The sequence below is a fragment of the Rhinatrema bivittatum genome, chromosome 13 (genome assembly GCF_901001135.1).
Source record: "Rhinatrema bivittatum chromosome 13, aRhiBiv1.1, whole genome shotgun sequence".
Classification (NCBI taxonomy): Eukaryota; Metazoa; Chordata; class Amphibia; order Gymnophiona; family Rhinatrematidae; genus Rhinatrema; species Rhinatrema bivittatum.
Genome location: NC_042627.1, coordinates 25639044 through 25664683, shown reverse-complemented (window position 1 = coordinate 25664683; position 25640 = coordinate 25639044). Strand labels below are relative to the sequence as shown.

Sequence of the window (25640 nt, the reverse complement as noted above, 5' to 3'; positions counted from 1 at the left end):
GCGGATTTCTTAAGCAGACAGCACACAAATCCCAGACCAAGGGTCCATCAAGCCCAGCATCCTGTTTCCAACAGAGGCCAAACCAGGCCACAAAAACCTGGCAATTATCCAAACACTAAGAAGATCCCATGCTACTGATGCAATTAATAGCAGTGGCTATTCCCTAAGTAAACTTGATTAATAACCGTTAATGGACTTCTCCTCCAAGAACTTATCCAAACCTTTTTTGAACCCAGTTACACTAACTGCACTAACCACATCCTCTGGCAACAAATTCCAGAGCTTTATTGTGCATTGAGTGAAAAAGATTTTTCTCCGATTAGTCTTAAATGTGCTACTTGCTAACATCATGGAATGCCCCTAGTCCTTCTATTATTGGAAAGTGTAAATAACCGAGTCACATCTACTTGTTCAAGACCTCTCATGATCTTAAAGACCTCTATCATATCCCCCCTCAGCCGTCTCTTCTCCAAGCTGAACAGTCCTAACCTTTTTAGTCTTTCCTCATAGGGGAGCTGATCCATCCCCTTTATCATTTTGGTTGCCCTTCTCTGTACCTTCTCCATCTCAACTATATCTTTTTTGAGATGCGGCGACCAGAATTGTACACATTATTCAAGGTGTGGTCTCACCATGGAGCGATATAGAGACATTATGACATTTTCCGTTTTAACCATACCCTTCCTAATAATTCCTAACATTCTGTTTGCTTTTTTGACTGCTGCAGCACACTGAGCCGACGATTTTTAAAGTATTATTCACTATGATGCCTAGATCTTTTTCCTGGGTGGTAGCTCCTAATATGGAACCTAACATTGTGTAACTACAGTAAGGGTTATTTTTCCCTATATGCAACACCTTGTACTTGTCCACATTAAATTTCATCTGCCATTTGGATGCCCAATCTTCATCTTGCAAGGTCCTCCTGTAATGTATCACAGTCTGCTTGTGATTTAACTACTCTGAAAAATTTTGTATCATCCGCAAATTTGATAACGTTACTCATCGTATTCCTTTCCAGATCATTTATATATATATATATATTGAAGAACAGATCCCTGAGGCACTCCACTGTTTACCCTTTTCCACTGAGAAAATTGACCATTTAGTCCTACTCTGTTTCCTGTCTTTTAACCAGTTAGTAATCCACGAAAGGACTTTGCCTCCTATCCCATGACGCAGTAGCTCTTTTCCGTCGGTGGGGAACCCCCCACATGGACCTCATGGCGACCCAAAGGAATGTGAAGGCTCCACTCTTCTTCAGTCGCAGAATGGAGCACGGCGCAGGAGTGGATGCCCTAGGCCTACCATGTCTCCTGCTCTACATGTTCCTGCCTTGGCCCTGGTGGGAAAGGTAATTCGGAGAATAGAAGCTCACCAGGGACCCTTCATCCTTGTGGTGCCCGAATGGCCATGATGGCCGTGGTTTGCGGACTTGATCAACCTCACAGTGGATGGTCCTCTTAGATTGCGACATCTACTGAGCCTACTCAGTCAGGGTCCAGTATTTTTTGACAGGGCAGATTGCTTCTATCTTGCGGCCTGGCTTTTGAGAGGCGCAGGTTAAGAAAACAAGGTTATCAAGAGGAGGTCATTTCCACCCTCCTAAAGGCCAGGAAGACTTCCACGCCTCTCTCCTACGTTAGGATATGGAAAGTTTTTGAGGTCTGGTGTGATTCCATCCCCATCTCTCCATGTCGCGCTTCAATCGCCCAAATACTGTCCTTCCTCCAGCGGGGTCTGGATAAGGGACTAGCCTACAATTCTCTGCGAGTCCAGGTTGCCGCCCTTGGTTCCCTCATCTGGACGGGGCTCCTCTGTCATCTCACCCTGACATTGTTCGTTTTTTGAAGGGAGTCAAACAGGAAGCCTCCGGTCCACGCTCTCTGTCCCTCTTGGAACCTCAACTTAGTACTCCGTGTTCTGAGTGGTCCTCCTTTCGAATTGCTGAAGAGTGCTACGCTCAAGGATTTGATGCTCAAGATGGTCTGCCCGCAGAATCTTGGAGCTCCAGGCTCTCTCCTGCAGGGAGCCCTACCTCTGTTTTACGGATTCCGGGGTATCCTTAACCATGGGCCCGTCTTTTCTGCCTAAAGTGGTTTCAGCGTTTCATGTGAATCAATTAGTGGAACTTCCATCCATTCTTTTCGCATGAAGACTCTAGGGAGCTTCGCCGCCTTGATGTCAAGTGCGTCCTCCTTCGCTACCTGGAGGCGACTATTTCTGCTTGTCGGATCATCATCCTCTGGAGCAGCCCTAAGAAGGGCAGCAAGGCTTCTAAAACTTCTATTGCTCGCTGGTTCAAGGAAGCAATCTCCTCGGCGTATGTAGGAACAGGTCAGCCACCTCCAGTGGGACTTAAGGCTCATTCTCTTCGAGCTCAAGCCACTACCTGGGCAGAGCGGCAGGCGGTGTCTCCACAGGAGATTTGTCGGGCAGCTACCTGGAAGTCTCTACACACTTTTGCGCGGCAATATCACTTAAATCTTCCGTCACCGGGATTTGGCTCTTTTGGCGCTCAAGTCATTTGAGCAGGGTTTTCTGGGGCCCACCCTACATAGGGAAGCTTTGGTACATCCCACTGTCTGGACTGATCCGGGTACATACAGGGAAAAGAAAATTAATTACCTGCTAATTTTCGTTCCTGTAGTACCACGGATCAGTCCAGACGCCCTCCCCGAGATTCTACGGGGTTTTCTGGGATTGTTTTAACTGTGGTTTACACCATGATACTACTGTGACTGGTAAATGGTTCTTTTTGCAAGTTTCTATTGTTCGCAGTGTTTGTTACTTTGTTACCGCTGTTCAGTTCTGGTTACCTTGATCCATCCAATGCTTATCTGTGCTCTGATATTCTGAATACTGAAGTGACGCAGAGGGTGCACCTGTTTATATGAGGGCACCTTTCAAGTTTTTCTCTGACTCCATCTGCTGTAGGGGAGACATAACCCACTGTCTGGACTGATCCGTGGTACTACAGGAACAAAAATTAGCAGGTAAGGAATAATTTTCTTATCCACAATAAATATACATGAGATTAGATTTGCATGCACTGCCTCCATTGTATGCAAATAAATATATATATATATATATATTTTATAATAAAATATATATAGTGAATATGTTGAAAACCAGATTTGTTTGAGGAATTTGAGGACCAGCATTGACCACCCCTGATCTAGGTGGATGCTTAGTGCATTACAATTGGCTGTCAATGGCAGCTTGTGGCCACTTTTAAAGTTCTGGTTCAAGTGTTTAGAGTAATGAGGCAATGGCCAATTTATTTGTTTAATACATCTCAGTGATACTGTCTCCAGTAGAATTTATGAGCTAAACAGGGTGTTACTTAGACTCCTCTCTTAAAGTGTAGGATTAGGGCAAAGACATTTTCTATTGCAGCCCTTTCTCAGTGGAATAAGCTTTGAGCTGATATGAGGCAAAAGAAGAAATATCTTACATCTAACAAGAAGTTGAAGACTTGGCTCTTCCTTGAGGTGGATAATAAGTAGGAAAGGAGGGTTTCAGTGGCTATGCAGCAAATCAAAAAGGGAAGAATAAAATCTGGTCTGCATTGTTTGTGATGGTAATGTTTTTATTTTTAACTTTAGTTTTAATGTTTATTTTGGTTTTATTTTTGGGTTTGTGTATTGGAGGGGTTATTGTATTTGAGTATATGCTGTATACAGCTCAGAATGATCTTGAGATTAAAGGTATAGAAAAAAAATTCTAATAGCTAAACTTCAAAATTTCTGCATTCAGTGGTTGTCAATTTTAAACTTTAAACTTTTGACTCTAGGTTCATTTTGTGTAACTTAAAATTCTGTGTCTTAAGGAATAATAAGGAGCCACTTCTGGCACAGCATCTAGTAGTGTAAAGCAGATCTTAAATTCCAGTATCTGGAAATACTTTTATCAAGCACTGGCTGTTTACTCTTAAAACTGTCAAATTATTCATTAGTTCGTGGTTTTATTTTCATTTTCACAAGTAAGCAGATGGACATACCTCTTCAATAGTAAAGTTCACAAGGATTTTGAAACCTGCTCCTACAAGGGTCAGCAAACCTTATTGACAGAGTACCTAATAGTGATGATGCTGAGAGGGCTGGGAAGGTACACCTTAATAAATTGTCAATACAGTCTAGCCCAATTCATATCGGCTTCCAGTATGCTGCTCAGCTGAACATGCTGATCAAGCTGCAACCATTCTCAAAAGTTATGGGCTGGCTTTAATCTGTGAGCAAGATCTGTAGCCAGCCTGTGAGTTTAGAAAATGCTCATGGTATTGTTGCTTTCAATCAAGCAATATTCCAGTGAAAATGTATTCATGGTATGCATGCTGGGGGTTGCAAATCCCTTTCCTAGTGTGTCTGTCTAATGTAATGGAATTGTAAATACTTGGGTCTCATTTTAGTGTTTGTTCACATTTTGTGCCCATTAGTAACAGTCTTAAGACATTTATCTTTTGTTTAACGAGGATGCTCCCTAAACATGAAAGCATTTTATTCTCCTTTTTTCATTTCTTTTAGGCCTGATATAATGTTAAAAAATCAAGAGGTAGAATTTGGCCGGAATAGAGAGAGGCTTCAGTTTTTTAAGGTATGGCTACTTTTTGCAACAATAAATATATATATTCGTTAACAAGTTTATTGTAAAGTTTATTGTTTATTGTAAATGTTTATTGTTTATTGTAAAGCACTGTTGCACATGTTTGTTCTATTTGGCACAGCTGCAATGTTTCTGTTAATTGTGAACCGATGTGAGGTTACTAAACAAATGTCGGGTATATAAAAACTGCAAATAAATATAAATAAAATATATGGAACAGTTCATCATATATTCAGTTTGTGACACACTTTTAATTGTCAAAGTCAAGCTTCACAAAGCCATAGCACATTAGGTGCAATTAGCCCAGTGTGTTTCTGCAAGGCTATATTTACTGCGGTTCCCTACTCCTTTTAAAGTTGTGGTCAGAGCTAGCATTTATCACTTTAGGACTGTATGGCACAGTCACCACACAGTTAAACAAATGAGTAGTGCATCAAATGTAAACTTAGATTTCAAACTTTCTGAAAATGTATAAATTAAGATTTCCCCCTCCCCCAGATGTGGAGGGTAATGTAATTTACTGCCTCATAGACCCTGATTTATAAATTAACTGCCTTGTTTTCTGGAAACAAGAAACCTACATAAACTTTTCATAGAAATATAGGCAATGCCAGCAGAAAAGGACCAATCGGTCCATCCAGTCTGCCCAGCAAGTTTGTTAGCATCTGCCGTGCCATACAGGTCACCCCCATATTTATTTTCCCAAACCGTCAGATGAATCCAGAACAAGTGGGGTTATGTATTCCTACCAGCAGATGGAGACTGAGTAAAGAGACATCACAGTATATACACCCCTGCAGTTACATCAGCTTGCCAGTATTCTCTTCAAAAGCTTCTGAGGACAGACCAGCAAAAAACTTGATGAAAAACAGGTAACCATTGCAACACTCAGCCAACAGGCAACATTGAACTCAGACAAGAATGTAACAACACTAATCTAGGGACTGAAGTAATGAGAAATTACTACTTACCTGATAATTTCCTTTTCTTTAGGATAGTCAGATGAATAAAACTTCCTTCCCTTGGCTGCCATATGTTTGCATGATGATCCTCCTGTGTGCCTACGTGTTACATGGCTTACTAGTGTTACATTCTTGTCTGAGTTCAGTGTTGCCTGTTGGCTGAGTATTGCAGTGGTTACCTGTTTTTCATCAAGTTTTTTGCTAGACTGTCCACAGATGCTTTTGAAGAGAATACTGGCAAGCTGATGAATTTTCAAGATACTTTACTTGTGTAAATGAGAAATTCCCTGTACGTACCAGGATCAGTTCAGACGGTGGGTTATGTCCCCCATCCAGCAGATGGAGTCAGACAAGAACTTCTGAGGGAGGTGCTACATAAGCCCGCATCCCCGGTCTCATTCCTCAGTATCTTTCTGACTCCAGCAGATAGCAGGGGAACATAAGTTCCCCAGTATGTGGGCTTAGTGTGTTCATTTTTCTCAGCTATGCCTTTGTTCTCTTTTTCATTTGTTGAGGGATCAAGTTTTCCAAAAAAAAAAAATGTTCTTTAGCTTAGGGAGAGTCCCTGCTGCTGGTTCTCCCCAGGGCACTTGCTGACAGGCCTGGTCTTTCTGTTTTCTCTACCGCCTGGCTGGGCTTCTGTCTAGTTTTCTACCGCAGTTGGTGGGTAAGTGCATGTTACCTTTTATTTTCAGGTTTGTCTTCGGATCGCCAAACCGGTGGGGTGTAAGTTGGAGGTTCCAACCTCTCCCCCCTTCCCCCCTCAGCCGCTTACTGACCCACGGCCCTGCGACATCCATTCCCCGGGGCCGCCGCCCGCCGAGAGGTCCTATTCCTCGGCGGCTCTTGGAGATTCCCAGGTCGGTGGGGTGTTTGGGGCGGTTCTTGGCTCGGGCCATACCTTTACGGTGCCGACTAGCTCCAGTTCCTGCGCTCCCTCATTTCCCCCCCCCCCCCCCCCCACGCGGCATGCAGAGAGCGTCGGCTTGCGCCGCGTGTGGCTGGCTCTCCCGGGAGGGAGTTTGTACGAGCTGCCTCCCCGGCGAGGAGGGCAGCTCGCAGCAGGGGGACGCCTCCGGAGCGCATGGTCAGGACCATGATGGTTGACAGCGGCAGGCCCCCCCCCGGAGCCACCTGGTCCCGATCCCAAGGCGAAAAAGGGGGATCTAATGCTGGCGGGGCGAGGGCTGCCGGCGAGGGCTTTTCCTACCCATCCCATGTTCCTTCAGTTGCTTTCTAGGGAATAGAATTCACCTGAAGCCACCCTCAAGGAATTTCTTGATCTGCTCAAGGTTCCGATGATCGATTCCGTTGAATCGGCGGTCACCAAACGTACCACTTTCCCGGTCACGGGGGTACGGCACTGAGGGACCTCCAAGACAGGAAGCTAGAGGTGTTCCTCAAAAGAGTATTTGAAGTGTCGGCGCTGGGAGTGCGGGTAGCCATCTGCAGCTCGCTGGCGCAAAGAGCAGGTCTTCGCTGGGTACAACAGCTTCTCACTTCTCAGGAGCTGCTTCCAGAGGAAGCTTGCTAGGCGGACAGATTGGAGGCCGTGATTGCCTACGGTGCGGATGCCTTGTATGATCTTCTACAGGTCCTCGCCCGGTCAATGGTGGCGGCGGTCTCGGCTTATCGTCTACTTTGGCTCCGGAACTGGTCGGCAGATTCCTCCTCAAAGACTCATCTGGGATCGCTCCCTTTCAAGGGCAAGTTCCTCTTTGAAGATCTGGTTCAGATCATCAAGTCGCTCAGAGAGAATGCAGTGCATAGACTCCCGGAAGTTCGGCCGGTTTATTTACAGTTCCATGAGATCCTTCAGTTCCTCCAGAAGTCGGTTTTGCACGCAACGCCGTTTTCGCAATACGAGTCAACAGACCCCCCCCCCCCCCCCCCCCCGGACTCCATCCTCCCGTTCGCATTCTTGGAACCGGCCCTTTTGAGGGCGCAGACCTGGTAAGGAAGGACTTTTCTTTAGGACAGTCAGATGAATAAAACTTCCTGCCCTTGGCTGCCATATGTTTGCATGATTATCCTCCTGTGTGCCTACGTGTTACATGGCTTACTGGTGTTTACACACGTAAAGTCTCTTGAAAATTCAGTGAAATTTCAAAGGAGTTGAGAGTGTAAAAGTAGTAATTTTCCAAAGCTTATTTATGCGCACAAATACTTTTGAAAAATTACTTCCTCTGTGTATATATGTGTATTTTATACCACCTTCCTTGAAACAACTTCAACCCAGGTTAGTTTATATTAAGGAACTACAATCATTCTTTAAATAGAGCATAAAAATACATAAGAAATATGTCAATGTAGAATGGGACTCAAAAAAAAATACCTTATTCTCGTTATGGGGAATAGTCACAGTCCTCCCTAAATGTTATCAGTATGATTACTACCAGCACCTTTGTTCAAGAAAGAAATGTGCCAATACTCATATATATGCCTATCTATAGATAGAGGGAAAGAGATTAAATACGTTTTAAGCTGTCGTCTCTCACTCATTCAAACTGATCAGCAATTGAAGATTTCTATACCTAGAACTTCTAGATTTTGAGAATAAACTTGCATAAATAACAAAGGTAGTGAGACAAACCCACTATTGTGCACAGTAGGATATAACATTTTAACATAGAGGTCTTATTTTGTAAACTTGATGTATGTTTTCTTCAAATTGAGGAGATATAGAATCTGTTTAAAAGATTTACTTATTTCTGATGTTTTACACATAGGAAGTACGTTTAAACTTTGCAGAATGGTGAAAAAAACTAAAGTAGCATGAGAGGTTCTAGTTTTCGGAGTATAATGCGGTTTATGCAGATTGTGCAACCAGATAATTTTCAGGCTGGTTGTTGTCTGTCTGTGATTTAAAAGATTTCCTTCAACATTGAGCCTACTGTTTCCGCCCTTATTCTAAATAGAATCAGAGAAAATGATGGTAGATATGAACCTCATTCTCCCATACAGCAGCATTGGGCCATACCAAACTGAATTTTTTAAAATAAAAATTGACAGCATTGTTACTTTAAGCAGGTCATCTACAATTATCTGGAGTACATGGAAACAGCTTTGCTGGCAACGGTCCTAAGTGACATCTCTCACACACTGATACGCAGTTTTCTGCAGTGTGTGTAAGTTTGTGACCTTGTTGCTAATATGAACCAGTCTTATTCCAAATCAATAGAATAGTAGAGGAGCTGCTTTAAGAATTTCACAAAAAATGAAAATGGATTTATAAGAAATGATCATCCCCAGACCAGCCCAGACAATTCTCCTCTACCAGCAGATGGAGACAGAGAAGAAAAGCTTTACTGTACTGTTGGTTATATACATTACTGTGCCATCTGTAGTCTTATCAGTATTCTGTGTCTCCAGCATATGTTACAGGTGTCTAATCTTCGCCAGATCTAGTCTTTCTTGGTGGCTCTAGAAGGACAGTTTGTCAAAGTGTGGAGTCGGAAATTCTGGATTGGGTAACAGTGACTGCAGATGCCAGTCTAAGCAGCTGGGGGCCATTTGTTAGGAATGGACAGTACGGGGCCTGTGTGCTGTGCCAGATGCCTCTGGTCCATCATTCGGTTAGAGACAAAGGTGATCAGGAAAGCCTTTAATAATCTTTCAGTAATTTAGAGAGAGGGCAGTGAGTGTTGTCGAACAAATCGGAGGTGAGGAGGAACCAAGAGCTCAGCAGTTTCCTTGGAAGTTGGGGATGATATTCTGTTGAGTGGTGTGACATCTGAAGGTGTTGGTGACTTGTGTGCCTGGGATGGAGAATGTACAAACTGATTATCTGAGCAGGCAAACTCTAGACCTCAGGGAGTGGGCATTGGTAGAGGAAGGTGTCTCATCAGAGCATGTGAGGGAGTCCAAAATTGGGTTTGATGGCGGCAAAATGGAATTCCAAGGCTTTGCAGTTCTTCACTTAAAGATGAGAGAGGTGGGGTCTAAGGGCCTTGATGCCCTTTCTCAGTTGTAAATCATAATCCCTAGAGGCTACATCTTTCTTCCTTGGCCTCTAATAGTCTGTTGCATAGAAAAACATCAAGGAAGGGTGATTCTGGTTGCTCCAGTGTGGCTCAAACAACCTTGGCTTGCAGACCTGGTAAATCTTTTGGCGTGACCCTTACGACTCAGTCATATTCCTGGTCTACTGCATCAGGGTCCAAGTTTCTTGGAATAGGTAGATCACTTTTGTCTCGTGGCCTGGCTTTTGAGAGGAGAAAGTTGAGAATAAAGGGCTATTTGGAGAAGTCAATACAACCTCTTTTCAAGCAAGGAGGACTGACTTCCCTGGGGTATGTGTGTGTTTGGAAGGTATTAGAGTCCTGGTGTATGTCACAAGTTTCCCCGCTTCAGGCCTCAATTCCAGTGATCATGTTCTTTTTGCAGAAGGTTTAGCCTTAAACTCTTTTTTTTTTTTTTTTAAGGTGCAAGTGGTTGTGTTGTCCTGTTTCAGATGGAAAGTGCACAACTCCTCTCTAGCTTCGCACCTGAATGTGTTGAGATTTCTAAGGAAAGTGTACAGTATTTGTGTCCCCAGTTTGGCATATGGTTCCACCATGGAATCTTAATTTAGTTTTAATGACCTTGAGTATGCCCTCTCTTGAACCAGTAAGAGGGCATATTTGAAGAATCTTATGCTGAAATCAGTCTTTTGGTAGCCATTTGTTCAGTGTGATATATTTTGGAGTTGCAGTCTTTGTTGTGCAGGGATCCTTTCCTTCAGTTTTCGGAGAGATGGAGTTTCCATTCGTACCTTGTATGATACCATCCTTTTTACCGAAGGTGGTTTCTTCCAGAGAGTTGCCTACATTTAGGAAGTCTGTTTATTCTTCTTCCGCATATTCCAGAGAACTCCATATCTTGTATGTAGCACTCTAAGATATCTGAAAGTCACAAATATCATAATTTCAGAAATCAGATCATCTTTTTGTGGTGTTATTTGTTGCACCAAGGAGGAAAAGGTGTCAGAAGTATCTGTTGCTAGATGGATTAAAGAGGCGATAGCATCCCCTTACATTTGCAAGAGTCTATAGGTTCCTGTAGTCTTTCAGGCTTGTTCTACTAGGACAGAAGCTGCTTTTTGGGCAGTGTATCATTTGGTTGCTGCCACAAGAAATTTGCAAGGTGGTAACTTGATTTTCTTTACACACTTTTTCCAAGCATTATAGGCTGGACATTTGGGCTCTGGACACCACAGTGCTTGAGTGTGTGTTGAGAGAGAGGGTCTTTCAGGTTCCTGTCCAGTTTAGGGAAGTTTGGGTACATCCCATTAGTTTGGACTGGTCTGGGGGATCATAAGGAAGGAAAAATTGGTTCTTAGCTGCTAATTTTCTTTTCTCGAGTCCTACTAGACCAGTCCAGAATCCCTAGCCTTACTTTCTGAAGACTGCTCTAGTGTATGCATTTATGGACCAGAGATTTTTTATTTATTTTTTTTTTTTTGCATTCAAATCCTCTTGTAGGAAGGTATTTGCATCTCCACCATCTGCTGGAAACAGAGAAATACTGAGGGGACTGCAGGAAGCACCTCGTCTTAAGTGTCAGTAAAACTTTGATGCCATCTGTTGGAGGGGAGGCAAAACCAGGTGTCTGGACTGATCTGTGGTACTACAGGAACGAAAATTAGCAGGTAAGAACCAATTTTCCTTTGGTGTTTACTGAAGGTTTTCTCTTCCTCTGCTCCAAATATAAGGGGGTTGATTTTTTTTTTCTTAGCTTGAGTACAGATTATACTAAGCGACTTGCAGGTGGCACAGTAATTTATGTACTAGCAGTGCAGTAAAACTTTTGGACTAGTCTGTTAAGACTCAAGGAAAGAAAATTGGCAGATAAGAGCTAATTTTTCTTTTAATTTTAATATCCTTGTGCATATAATGAAATATTGTACAAAAACAATGCCTGTAGTTTTAACTTTTGCAGAGTATTGACAGATGTTTACAGTTCTGAGAATATTGACATCATATGCTCTTCTTTTCTTCTGTATTTAATCTAGTGGAGTTCCAAAGTCTTTGAGAATGTGACCATAATTCCCCCAGGAACTGGAATGGTGCACCAAGTGAATTTGGAATACTTGTGTAGAGTTGTTTTTGACGTTAAGGATCTCCTTTTTCCAGACAGTGTAATTGGCACTGATTCACATATAACTATGGTGAATGGTGTTGGGATCTTAGGATGGGGTAAGTAGACAATGGATGAAATAAAGTTGCTAGATTCAATCTGCTTTCATTGCATATTATGTGCAGTGACAGAGAATCATGATGTTCTTCAAATATGCTTGTCAAATGAACATTGGGAGAGAATGTATCTTCATATTTAATGCTATTGCTTACAATGCTGAAAATATGAAATACTTCCATTTAGTAGAGCACTACTATCTAGTTGATTCTTTAGGGGACAGATACAATTCAGAAGAGCTAATGCACCTAAAATGAAAGAACATGGGACTTTATTTGCATTTCCAGGGTTTTTTTTTCTCTCTGTGCTCTTCCCTCTACTTTGCAGCTATTGCACTATAAAATCTGGGACCTTTGTTTTCCATTTTTCTATTTTATTTTCCTGGAATTGTAGCCACGTTTATTACAAGGACAAAATTGATATTTACCTGGAAAAATGGCAAGTCATTTCTCCCTCTGATTTCTCACATTTTTGTTCTTGTAATCACTGAAATTTCCAGGAAAAATAAAAACGGAAAATAAAATAAAGCTCCTCAACTATAACTCTGTGGTCAAGATAGTTAAGTCTTGGGATTTGATCACTGGGCAAGTAATCAGTGAAATTTTCCCATGTTCATTCACCTGCCAGTTACTCGTTAATGGCTTAAATATTCATGATGCTTGTATAACTGTTGAAAATCTTTGCATTAAATCTAGTAAGCATTCTTTGTTTGAGGTCTCTAACTGGGATCTCTCTGCAAAATGCTTACATTTTATTATCCATTGAATTTATTTTTGCAAAATTCATGAGAAGTGTTCAACTAACGTACTTTCTCCAACATAAGTTAATTAGCCCCAGACCATAGTTCTGCTTGGACACGACAAAAAGTAAAACTGGTCCTCACATTGTTCCAAATAAAACCATTAATGTTTGATCAAAATTTTTCAATGTTTTTACCAAAATCTTTAGAAGACCTTGCTGCTCTCACTGACAGGCATGTAATCTTATAAAAATAGATCTCCCTGTATTCATATTGCGTGTTGTACATTTTTTTTTTTTTTTAATGGGAGGTGGTATTAAGGCGTCTTATGATTTACAGAAAAACATGAGGTCACGTGATGCTGTGTTAAGAGAAGAAGCTCTGCTGTTTTGCTCCCACAGATACCCTCTGTAATCCTTACACTTATCCTCCAGAGAACATAAGAAATTGCCATGCTGGGTCAGACCAAGGGTCCATCAAGCCCAGCATCCTGTTTCCAACAGTGGCCAATCCAGGCCATAAGAACCTGTATATCCCATGCTTCTGATGCAATTAATAGCAGTGGCTATTCCCTAAGTAAACTTGATTAATAGCAGGTAATGGACTTCTCCTCCAAGAACTTATCCAAACCTTTTTTGAACCCAGCTACACTAACTGCACTAACCACATCCTCTGGCAACAAATTCCAGAGACCTCTGATATGTTCAAAATTGCAACTAAGGACAAAAATTGTGACTCTTTGCCAGTGCTGTGGTTGAATCAGAATGGGAAGTCTAAAACAAAAAAAAAACTAGGTGGAAAATCTGGACTTAAGGCTGTGCAGGCTGAGGAAAAAGTAGCTGCAGTTAGCAAGCCAACCCTTCCCCCATACATGATTGTGGAAGTGAAAGAGGTACTAGATCAACTCTCTATTAAAATACATGCCAGCTTGGATTCTTGACTGGAAATCATGGTGGATCAGGTTACTCAGTTGGTCTCCAGTATGAACAAGACAATACTTGAGTTGAGGGAAATGTTGGTGAGAGTGGATGAAATAGCCGACTCTCACCATGACCTGCCAGAAGCTCGAGAAGCTGGAAAGCGCATATTGATACCTGGCAAAGTACAGGGCAATGTTAAGAAGAGAAGCCAATGAAATAACTGTTTTGTTTTGCTTTTATGCTGTCCTCAAAGATCCTGGTGCGACCATCCATAGTAACCTTGAGTTTGGCTGGAAACAGCATAATGCTTGCACAGTTCTTTTTTTTCACTGGCAAACCCTTGCCAATGGCGCTGCAATTCAGTGAAGTCTTACAAAATGAAAATCTCGGATTTCTTATAGAAGATATCTCCAGCTTGATAAGCTGCAGATATTTCTCAGCTTACCTCCAATTATGTAAGCAAACAAACACCGACCTCTGCTCCTACCTTCCTCTGGTGCAAACCCATGAGATCGGTGGGCCCAGTTAATCTTAAGCTGATACTATTGTTGGTAGTTGTCATATTAAGAATGTGGGATAGCCATTCAGAGAAAAACTCCATGGGCTTTCATCCCTTCAGTTTCTCAGGGAGGCCCACAATCTGGATGATTTATTCCTGGGAAGATAGATATTGACTCTAACTACTGATTTGGCATTTTTCCTTTAGCAGCAGCATATTGTGTGTTCTAATAGAAACACATTTTCTTGGCTCCCCTATTCCAGACTGTTTGGTCTTTATCTGCCGTCATTACTATGTTACTATGCATTTAGTCATTTGGCTTTTTGGCCTTTATTTTTCTTCCTTCCTTCCCCCCCAGGATTGGAAATGTGCATGTACATATATGCATAAGTAAAGTGGTTGTCACATATGTGTGCATGGAGTGACTAACGGAGTTGTGTTATGCCTCACGATCGGCAGTAGCATACTTCAAGGTTGCATGATGTTTGGTTTTTTTATGTCTTTAAAAAGTATTTATAACACACGCCCTCCAAAGTTTGAGGCGGGTTACAGTAACATGTGCATAATAACATTTAGAACAAAGCAGATGGACTCCCTTGTTGACTTTTTTTTGCTTAATTTTTTTTTAGCTTGTATCTCGCTTTCTTTGAATAACAGAGCTACTTGTGAAAGTTTCTGGGATATTTTTCAGCTGTAGAGGGCCATTGGGTGGACTGTGGGCCCTGCAGCAGAGACAGTAGTAACTTTATTCTTCTTGGGTCTTATCCTTTTTTTTGTTGCTTGGTTTTGCTTCACTCTGCCTATATTCTTTCACTTGAGGAAAGCTTTTTTTTCTGTAGCATTTTTTAGGTTTATTATTGTTAGATGTAATGGGTTTTGGGTAGTTTAAGTTTGGGGAGTTGTGTGCTGGCCTGTGGCCTTGGGTTCTTCTGTCCAGGAACCAAGACATTGGAGCTTTCAATTGATAGGTACTTGGTTGCACATGGGGTTGTCCTTGCATAGGTTTGTCGCTCAGGAAACCTAGTAACATTGCTAATGATTTTTCTTTCCTTGCTCTGTGCCAGTGCTTGGGGTTTGGATTTTTTGTTTAGATTGGGTGGTAAAATTAAACGTTGCAAGCCATTGGATATTTACAGAAACTTATTTTCAACTTGTGATATTGCTGATATTTCTGTAGAGGAGAATTGTTTGACAAATGAGGGGGCATCTATATGTTATGCAATGCTGCACTGTTGGGCCTAAATCTCAGAATAGTTTCTCACAGTGTCTATGGCATCTCCTTTTCCATCAAACATAAGAGAATTCTTCGTTATCTGAAAAAGACTAAGGCCCAGATTTCCCTGCTTCAAGAAATGCATTTGACAGAAATGGAGCACCAAAATTAAGATGCAGTTGGATTGGTCAAGTGTGTTCCTCTTCTTTCAATTCTAAATATTGGGGGGATCTGGATTTTAATTTATAAATTTGCCTATAATTATACATCCTTATGTGAGACTCAGAAGGTAGATGGGTAATGCTAGTTTGGATCAGGTCTGGGACAGATCTAATAAGGGCATATCTATGGTTTACAATTGTAATAGTGACTTGTTTGACCTGATTGCTAAGTATCAGTTGCATGATGTTTGGAGAGTTCAGTAGCCTACTAGTAAAAATGTTACCTTTTTGCCTCTGCATAACATATATAATAGACTTGATTATTTTTCTTTGTTCTGCCTCACTTATTCTTTTGGTCAGTGAAGTTGATGGTACTGTCCAGCGCTATATCTGAACATAATCCTATTGTATTGCAAATTAAAGCTGCTTCATCAGACTTCTCCTGGTTATTCCTGAAGTTTGAGCCTTTCTCTTTTAGGATGGGAAGAGTTCACAAAAGTGATTGAGAAATCCATGACTGATTTTGTAACTTATCCTGAATTTGAATATTCTCCACTCCGAAATGGGAAACCTTAAAAGTGGTTGGGGGGGAACATAATCATTGTAAGCAAATGAGGTTGCAAAAGCAAGCAGACTTGGAGGCATTGATTATCAGGTTGGAAGGGAAGTATAAAAGGAGTAGTTGTATCGGACTATATCACCAGTTAGTCCTGGCTAGGGAGGAGCGTAAAAATCTACATGTGGCAGAGAGAACATTATTATTATTATTTTTTGTAGAAGATCCAAGCAGAGGTTCTGTGCATAAGGGGATAAGCCTTCTAGCTAATTTAATTTAAAAAGGAATATCTATAGAACTATGTACTAAATTAGACAGAGGACAGAATAATTGATATCTCCCCAAAGACATTTCTGAAGCGTTTCAGGTATATTACTGGGAGCTATATGCTCCTGGTGGTGCATCTTCTCTGCAGACTATTAATGCTTTCTTGATAGGTCTTGCCTTGAAAGTGGTGTGTTTTTTTTTTCCTGGCGTCCTATGTTCAGCTTGGCGTATTTCAGAATTGTAGGTGCTATCTGGAAGAAATTTATGGGCTCCGATTCTCTGGATCCTTCATCATATTCTTTCTTTTTACCTAAAGTCTTATCTGTGTTTCATTTGAATCGCCAAATAAGTCTTATAACTTCTGGATGTTCACTGGTTACTCGTCAGGTGTCTGCTTGTAGGGCAAGCATGGGGGGAGCCACGCATGGGAGAAGTGGCCTCAAAAGGCACTATTAGATGGACTGCTTCAGCATTTTTGCTCCAGGGTCGTAGAGCCTCAGATTATTCAAACTCATTCTTCACAAGTACAGACTTCATCCTGCGTGGAAGTGGTCACAGTTGCCCTTCCATTCTTTTCCCAAGCATTACCATTAGACATTCCTGCTAAAGAGGATGCAGCTTATGGAGCTGGGGTTCTCAAAGCAAGCCCTTACGTCTTCCTTCCCTAAGTAGCAGGGACGGCAGTACAGTACTTCCCATTTGTTTAGGCTGGACTGGTGTAGCAGGATGACATGGAAGGAGACATTTTTAGCTGTTAATTATTTTCCCCCACTTTTTTTTTTTATACTGTTTTCAAGTAAAGTGAAAAAGCGCCAAGGGGCTGGTTTGTTTTCTGTCCCTTGGAAGGTGTGACAGACTTTGACTGAATTGTAATGTGGCATGAAGAAGCTTCAGCATGTTTGCAGAATTCACAACTGGGCCACAGATTTCTTTACCAGTTCTACATCTGCCATGTGAAAGAGTTGCTGCTGCCTCAACAGTTGGCGTGTCCTGGAGCATCTCCTTCCATTGGCATTGCAGAGGCCCAAGTCTTGTACTGCCAGACCATCATGTGCCCGGGCACATGTGCCTCTGCTGCTGTCAGTACCATGGGGAGAACCAGGAGTTGCAAAGCACTTTGAAGCCTTTGAGTCTGTGGTTTTTACTTCCTCCATCGTTTATAAAAACAATCACATTTTAAAAGAAATGATGAAAGTAGTGTGTTGGCTGTGCTAGTCCGCATTAGTGTGTGGAAAATGAGTCAAATGTATTAAATTAATCCAATAAAGATGGCACCTTTTTATAATTTTTGGTTTATTGACCTTTTATTTCTACAAAAGAAATGGTGGTGATCAAAAGGTAATTAGAAGAACAGCCGGGAAGTGTGTTAAAAGGGCAGTATTCCCCGATCCCTGCCCCCACCACCATTTCCTCTAGCACGCCAGTATTATTGAAAGACTTACCCTATTGCTTTCTTTTTTTAAAGCACATTTCATTAATGTTCATCTGTATGTATATGTCAGCAGTCCTCTTTGCGGACAAATTTGCCAAAGTTTTGTTGGAATCTGTAATGGAAGTTCCAATGCTCCTGCCAAATCTGTGCAGGTGCAGGGTCTCCCAGTAGTTGTGCCAGCAGAGCAGGGCCATTCCTAAATTTACAGGAGCAGACAGGAGCCAGCGCTTGACTATGAAATATATGCTGTCTTTGTATTATGCTAAAAGCATACACTGTCTCCAGCTTCTTTCAACAAAACAACTCCAAGCATGCCTGAGCTCCAGTAGAGTAGTGAAAGCAAATTGGGCCATGTGGAATAAAGAAAATAAGCCCTTAAGTATCTGAGTCAATCAACAATAGAGGGTGTATGAGATACACAGGGAATTTTACCTTGTTAAAGTAGCATTTGAAGCATTGCCTTCCCAAAGTCCCTCTTTAAGAGAGAAGACTGTGACCAGAAAGTTACATTTTTTTTAATTTAAAAAATGTTAATACATTCATAGTGCCAACTTCAGACTCTGAGATTAATTCTTTTCTGCTCTATAACTCCTATGAAGAATACCACAGGGCATACACCCATGCATCACAGAAACGTATGGTGACCTGGTATAGAAGACCTATTCTGCACGCTGAGGAATGCTTTTGTTCCCCTAAGGAAAGCTGTTACCTTTTCTCATGTATGCTCAGAGACATTACATGCAGCAGCTCTGTGTGAGTATGGTGTTATCTTGTACAGGGCAGTAGTAATGGGACTGTTTAATTATGCAAGGACAAGATTTGTTTCTCTCTGGACTTTTCAAACTCTTATTTTTAAAGTGAAGTCCCCTTTATCCTAAAGCAAAGGGATGGTTGTGCAGCCCTCCCACATAGCAGGTAGTGTGAGATGTGCTAATGTGTAGTGTACAGCTATTTTTCCACAGTCCTGTTCTATTACTTTATATTGTTTAAAGGCTACAAGAAAACAAATCTGTAACCCTGATAGACCTTACCAAGTGTAAAATGATGGTTAACTGTTTTAAATGTGGTCATGGATACAGCATTTTTTTTTTTCTCCAGGAATTGGGGGTATTGAGTCAGAAGCAGCAATGTTGGGTATGCCAGTTACTCTCACTTTGCCTGAAGTAATCGGATGTGAACTTACAGGATCAACAAGCCCTCTAGCTACTTCCATAGATGTTGTCTTGAGCATTACCAAGGTAAGGTTAGAGTATCTCATTTATTTTATTTTATTATTTATTTGGGTGTTTTTGTATACCGGGATACGTTGGGAACATCATCTCGGTTCACAGATAACTTAAAAATAGCAACAAGCTTTACAAAGAACAAGGAATAGAGTGTAGGTTAATAATAAAAGTAACAAAGAAATTCCAACAGGTAACACAACAGGTATTGTAACAAGCTATTTACAAAGTGTACATTAAATCTGTTGACCATGAAAGCCAGATTTAGCAGAATAAATTGGGATACAGAAATCCCTCATAAATCAAGATTTCTTCCTAAGACCCCCTCCAAACTGTTCATAAATTTAATTGGGAATGTCTTTCTGGAATGACCTCAAATTGTAAACTGGCACTATTTGAAAGGCACACTGTTGTCTACCTCAGATGCCTCAAAAATGTTGATTCCTTTTTCCAAAAATGAGCTACTGTCGTATATTAACCAGCACAAACGTGTCATAGGAAGAAGACTTTCCAAAACCCATTTACACATTTAAATTATTTACCTGAATAAAAGGACAATTGGTGCATTTTGGAACAGTGTGCTGACTCTTATCTGCATTTTCATGGAAGTCTCCCTGAGGTGGGGTTAGGTCAAGGGAGGCATTGATGTTGTACAGTTTTGGTTAGAAAAATTGTCTGCAGATAAAGCAGGTGCGAATTTCTTGGCCAGCTTTCAAAGGGAAAGTATGCCATAGTTTCTCTTTGAGAACTGATGCAAAATTGGTAGCTAAAAGTATCTAGAAAATTTGAAAATTGTACTCCCCACTCTTAATGTTATGATTGTGCCTTCAACTGTTTAATTTCACATCATTCCCTCACCAGCCCTGTTCACCATTGTAGGAGCAGAGGTGCTATATACCTACTTCATAGCTTCCTGGGGGGTTTCCTTATTTTTTTCTGTCTACAGCTCATGCCAACATGAGCACCACAGTGCAGCCTTTTGGCCAGGGACATAGACTGCAGCTTCCTACAGGTGCATCCAGTGTTTGGCTAGTGCTTAAGTGATACCTGTGCCTTCCTCCTCAACTCTTTCCCAAGGATATAAGAACTCCACAGCTGTCCTTGCCCCAGGCAAGTGGCGTGGCATGGGCCAAGCCCTATGCCACGTTTTCACATATTCACTTTACTGGTTTTGCACTTGTACATTGACATGCAGAGATTTATCCTAGTATTTTATAAACTTTTCCAGAGTTGCTGATTCATTTACAAAATACAGCATAGTTCAACTCTGAAAGTACACACGCATGTTTTAGTACACCAGAATATTTGCAGTGCATTGAATGCATGTACTTTACCTATTTTATAAACGTGCACAGATATTTTATACATGAAAAAAAATACACGTAAAACCCTGCTTTAAATGTGGAAGCAGGTATATTTGAAAACATGTGCACATACTTCGAAATCAGTTTGCTGATACCTGCTCCAGCTCACCCAGTCCATTTCCAGTTCCCGAAGACACTACTCCCACTTCACCCTGAGCGCCCACCCAAAAATTGCAGACAGCACATGAGTTTGATACCGGTTGCGCTAATTAGCAGGTGTAAAATTGCACAAATAAGTTGCCTAACATATTTGTGTAACTCTTATAAAAATAGCAACTTCCATGCACATCTCTTGGGGCCCTGCCAAGAATGCCCCAAACTGCCCCTTTTTTGTGCAGGTAAATGTTTGCTTGAAACAAAAAATACACATACTTTCAATGTTTATAAATAGCATGTATGCAAATACAGGCTACTTAGGTGCATGGATGCTAATTTTCTGTGTGTAACCCCTTTGGACATTTACTCAAAATTGGAATACTGAATCTGATCATTATAGGACAATTTTGTAAGACATATTCACTTGGAATTATGTAAAATGTACATAACATTTAATTTCTGTTGCCACTTGAATAATGTATTATACTTTTTCCCTGTTAAAACAGCATCTCAGACAAGCAGGAGTAGCTGGAAAATTTGTCGAGTTTTTTGGATCAGGCATTTCTCAACTCTCAGTAGCTGACCGAACCACAATAGCAAACATGTGTCCTGAATACGGGGCTACTGTGAGTTTTTTCCCCATTGACAATGTAGTACTGAATCATTTAAAGCAGACAGGTAAGAATAACGAGAAAATACATTTTATGCACATTAGAAATTCAGAACTTTTGCACCAAAGTAGTAATCTTTTAAGAGATATGCTTATTGTATTTTGATGTATTATAACATTATTAATGCCTGCAGGCTTTGACCAACACAGACTGGAGTGTTTAGAGGCATATCTTAAAGCTGTGAAGTTATTCCAAAGTGATCAGAGTTCTGGAGTTCCAGAGTATTCCCAGGTATTTACTAAATTATGCTTATATTTGATAATGGCTGCATATGTATTGTGGAAATTGTATTGCTGAAGTCGGGGCAGGTCAAGCCAAATATTGCTTTAATAGCAAGATACAGAGGTCCATATCCAGCCACTATCCGGCTGAGCTAGTTAGCTGCATTAACCTATCCAGCTAACTTGGCCTGGATATTCAGCAGCACAACTGTGCCACTGAGAATATCCAGCTATCTAAAAGTTACCCTAAGTCTATCCAGCTAACTTTAGGACAGGACTTCAGCAAGACCAGAGTTAGCTGAATAACTTATTTGGCTAGCTCAACTCCTCCTGGTTAAACCCCTGCCTGCCAGTGAGTTGGCTATTTAGCTGAATAGGTAGTTATCTGGCTAAGTGGCAGCTGCTGATCCCGGATAGATATTCAGCCATTGCCACTTAGCCAGATAAGTTTTGACTTATATGGTTAAGTGGTGATAAATATCGACCTCATACAGACCAACAAGAAAGCAGAGTTGTAAGCCATGTTTCACCTTACATCCTCAGTCACAGGACATCACTGCAGCACTTAGCTTTTATCCTTATGCATAAGCCATGTAAGTGTGTATGATGTATCTGATCTTCATCAGATGAAAAAATCTTGGTTATCTAGAGACTGAAGAATTAGTAAAGCTTTTGCCGATGTAACTATCATAAAAAGAAAAGTTGCCCCACACCTGCTGAAACCCACAGCAACCGAAGTCGCAGGTCTAGCCATAGCCCTGGCTAAAGAAAGCCTAGTCACTAGACTACTCCTGGATTTCAATGCCATGAGTCCAGTCGGGACTCAAATATGTTTCTAACTCTAGTAGACTTATTGTCAACCCAATGTTCCCTGTACATACCTGGATCAGTCCAGACTGCGGGGTTTTGCCTCCCTTCCAGCAGATGGAGACGGAGGAAAAACTTGACATGCACCCTCTAATATACCAGTGTGCCACCTGCGATCCCTTCAGTATTTCTCTGTCTCCAGCAGATGAAGGTGGCAGAACCTGCAATCCTGGTACTATCCTTAGTTTTTTGAGGAAAAAAAAAATTTTTCACGCCCGATCAGAGAAGCCTGTATGGTTTCCCGTTGCACTTCCCGCGTCAAACGAGAGGCAGTGCAAGACACTTTATAGCGACTACAGTGTCTGAACCCAATTTTTCCAGTTCCCCCTCAGGAGCAGGGACCAGGGAGGTACTCAGTGTATTTCATGGTTCCCAAGAAAGAGGAGACTTTTTCACCCATCCTTGATCTATAGATGGAGACATAGAAAGTAATAGTGGCAGGGCACAAGGGAGAGTTTTTGGCGTATTTAGATTTGATGGACGCATATCTATATATTCTTATAAGACCAGACTATCAGAGAATTCTGAGGTTCATGGTGCTAGGGGATCATTTTCAGATTCGGGTTCTTTCCTTCAGGTTAGCGACTGCACCACAGACTTTCATGAAAGTGATGGTGGTAGCAGTGCTCAGGAGGGAAGGAATCCTGGTGCATCCATACCTGGATGATTGGCTCATCAGGGCAAAGTCGGAATTGGAGTGTCGTCAGGCACCTGCTGTGGTCATTAGGCTGGGTGGTGAACTTGGCAGAGAGTCACCTGGAGCCATCCCAGTCGGAATATCTGGGAGCTCGAATCGATACCTGCACCAGAAAAGTGTTTCTTTCCACAGAGAGGATGATCAAGTTGCTAGCCCAGGTGCTTTGACTTCTGCAGCTTTCAGTTCTCAGAGTCTGGGACTATTTACAAGTCCTGGGCTTATGGCATCTATGCTGGAGTTGGTTCCATGGGCATTCACCCACATGTGGCCTCTCCAGGGGGTGCTTTTATCCTGTTGGAATTTGCTTTCAGAAGAATTTCAGCTGTCTTTGCCATTTCAGGGGGACGCCAGGTCCAGTCTGTCATGGTGGCTGACTCAGCCCAATTTGGAGAAAGGCATGGACCTTGAGGTTCTGGACTGGGTGGTGACCATGGATGCCAGCCTCAGAGATTGGGGGGATGGTATATGAAGGCCGGACAGCCCAAGGTCAGTGGTCGCCAATGGAAGTATCCTGGTCAATCAACTGGTTGAAACGAGGACTGTCTGCAAAGTTTTTCTCGCTTTTTGCCCCTGAATGAGCAGAAGAACAGTATGAGCATTCTCTGACAGTGCGACGATAGCATACATCAATCACCAAGTTGGAAGAGTCATCTGGTGACTCAGGAGATGCAGAAGTTGTTTGTCTGGTTGGAGAAGTATCTAGCAGGAGTAGCAGCATTTCATGTGGCCGGAATGGACAATATGCAGGCAGACTATCTCAGCAGATAGTAGTTGGATCCAGGGGAGTGGGATTTGTCAGTGGAGGCCTTAGCCCTTATCCAGGCCAGATGGGGCAGGCCCCAGTTGGACCTCATGGCGGTTCAAGAAAATGCAAAGCCAGATTGGTTTTTCAGCTGCCAGAAGGAGCAGTCGAAACTTCTATTCTATGTTTTTCCCCCGTGGCCTCTCATAGGCCGGGTATTGCATTGCATCGAACATCATCTGGGCAGGGTGATCTTCGTGGCACGAAAGTGGCCATGCCGGCCATGGTTTGCGGATCTGGTTCATCGCGCTATAGACAGCCCCATTCGCTTAGCCTATCTGCATGGGCTGCTATGGCAGGGGCCCATCTTTTCAGGGTGGGTGGATCACTTTTGTCTTAATAGCTTAGCTTTTGAAAGGTGACTGTTTCGCTTGAAAGGGTACTTGGAGCCAGTGATTGCAACTTTGCTTCAGGAGAGAAGGCCTTCCACATCCTTGGCTTATATCCAAGTTTGGAGAGTGTTTGGGTCATGGTGTTTGGAGAATGGACTACAGCCAATACATGTAGATGTTCCTCAGGTCTTAGCCTTTTTGCAAAGCAGTTTAGCAAAGGGACTTGCCTGTAATTCCCTCAGAGTACAAGTGGCAGCCTTGGGTTGCCTTCAAGGTAAGTTGCAGGGGAGGCTGTTGGTGTCTCATCCAGATGTAGTGTGTTTTTCTGAACGGGACAAAGCATTTGCGTCCTCTGATGCGTGGAGCCTTAATCTAGTCCTTCGAGTTCTTTTCGGTCCTCTCCTTTGAACTGGTTAGAAAGGCTTCTTTGAAGGATCTCACCCTGAAGACAGTTTTCTTGGTAGCCATTTGCTCAGCTAGGAGTATTTCGGAGCTTCAAAATTTTATTGTGTACAATTAAAAAAAAATAAAATTTTATTGTGTAGAGATCCCTTCCTACGCATTTCGGAAGATGATGTATCATTATGTATGGTCTCTTCCTTGTCAAAGGTCATTTCCTCTTTCCATCTCAACCAGACGGTGGAGCTTCCAGCTTTTCTGCATTTTATGCCCAATACTCCACTTGTGAAGGAGCTGCTCCTTTTGGATGTTCAACGGATTCTCTTGCGATATCTTAAGGTGAAAAATCCTTCTGGAGATCACATCATCTTTGTCTTCAGTGGAGCGAAGAAGGGAAATAAAGCTTCCAAGGGCAGGATTGCATGATGGTTGAAGGAGTCTATTTCAGCCTATATCTGTAGGGGGTCGATCGGCTTTGGGGAGGTTGTGGGCACATTCTGCTAGGGAATAGGCAACCTCCTGGTTTCTCCGCAGATTTGTCTGGTGGCAACATGGTTTTCTCTTCATACTTTTACCAAACATTACTGACTGGATGTTAGTACACCAGAAGAGTGCGTTTGGGGAAAATATTTTGCATGCCAGTCTTTCGGGTTCCTGCCCGGTATAGAAGGGCTTGAATACATCCCACTTGCCTGGCCCATCCTCTTTGATGTTTTTGGAATCGCTTCTGGATGTTGTAAGGCAGTTTGTAATCATATGTAGATCTACAAAGATTGACTTAAAAGGTTATTCCTTAGGGTTGCTAATTATAATGATTCTTGTTTTGAGACAGGGGGGGCCTAGTTTTAGGGGGCTCCAACTATGTCTGCTTCACCCAGAGTTATTTGAGTTTTTTGGATTAGACATCTTGGCTTGGGTACAGATCAATACTGAGGGACTGCAGGTGGCACTTTATTATGTAGCAGTGCCTGAAAATCTTTTATTCTCTGCCTCCATCTGCTGGTAGGGATGCAAAACCCACTTGTCTGGACCGATCTGTGGTATTCCAGGAATGAAAATTAGGTAAGAACCAATTTTTCTATACCAGGTAAAACGCTTTTTCTTGTCTAGTTCCATTGCTTTGGAATTACTGCCAAAAGATATCAGGTCTATCAAAGGTTATCTTAGTTTTCATAAAACCTGTAAGACCTGGCTGTTAGGACATTTAATTAAATGCTTTAAAAAGAGTTGCTGAGTTTGTGTATCAATTTTTAAATACTAAAATGTTTATTTTATCTCTATTTTGTTGGTTTTCTCTTCATTTTTGCTTGTATTTGTTGTATGATTGTGCCCAGAGCCCTAGTTGTTGGGGTGATTTAAAAAAAAAAAAAATGGAAGTAATAATATCTAATGTAAATATGTATACATGTATGTGTATTTAAGCTCTACATTTAACCTGCA

General features: G+C 41.8%; 1 protein-coding gene across 1 annotated transcript in view; it reads left to right on the top strand.

Moving 5' to 3' along the window:
* Nucleotides 1-25640, top strand: part of IREB2 (iron responsive element binding protein 2) — a 110336-nt gene that overhangs the window by 40201 nt on the left and 44495 nt on the right. The window contains exons 7-11 of the mRNA XM_029574493.1: nt 4527-4596; nt 11560-11743; nt 18627-18766; nt 20718-20889; nt 21016-21113. Of these exons, the coding sequence (XP_029430353.1) occupies nt 4527-4596; nt 11560-11743; nt 18627-18766; nt 20718-20889; nt 21016-21113 (664 nt within the window). The remainder of the gene's footprint in view (nt 1-4526; nt 4597-11559; nt 11744-18626; nt 18767-20717; nt 20890-21015; nt 21114-25640) is intronic.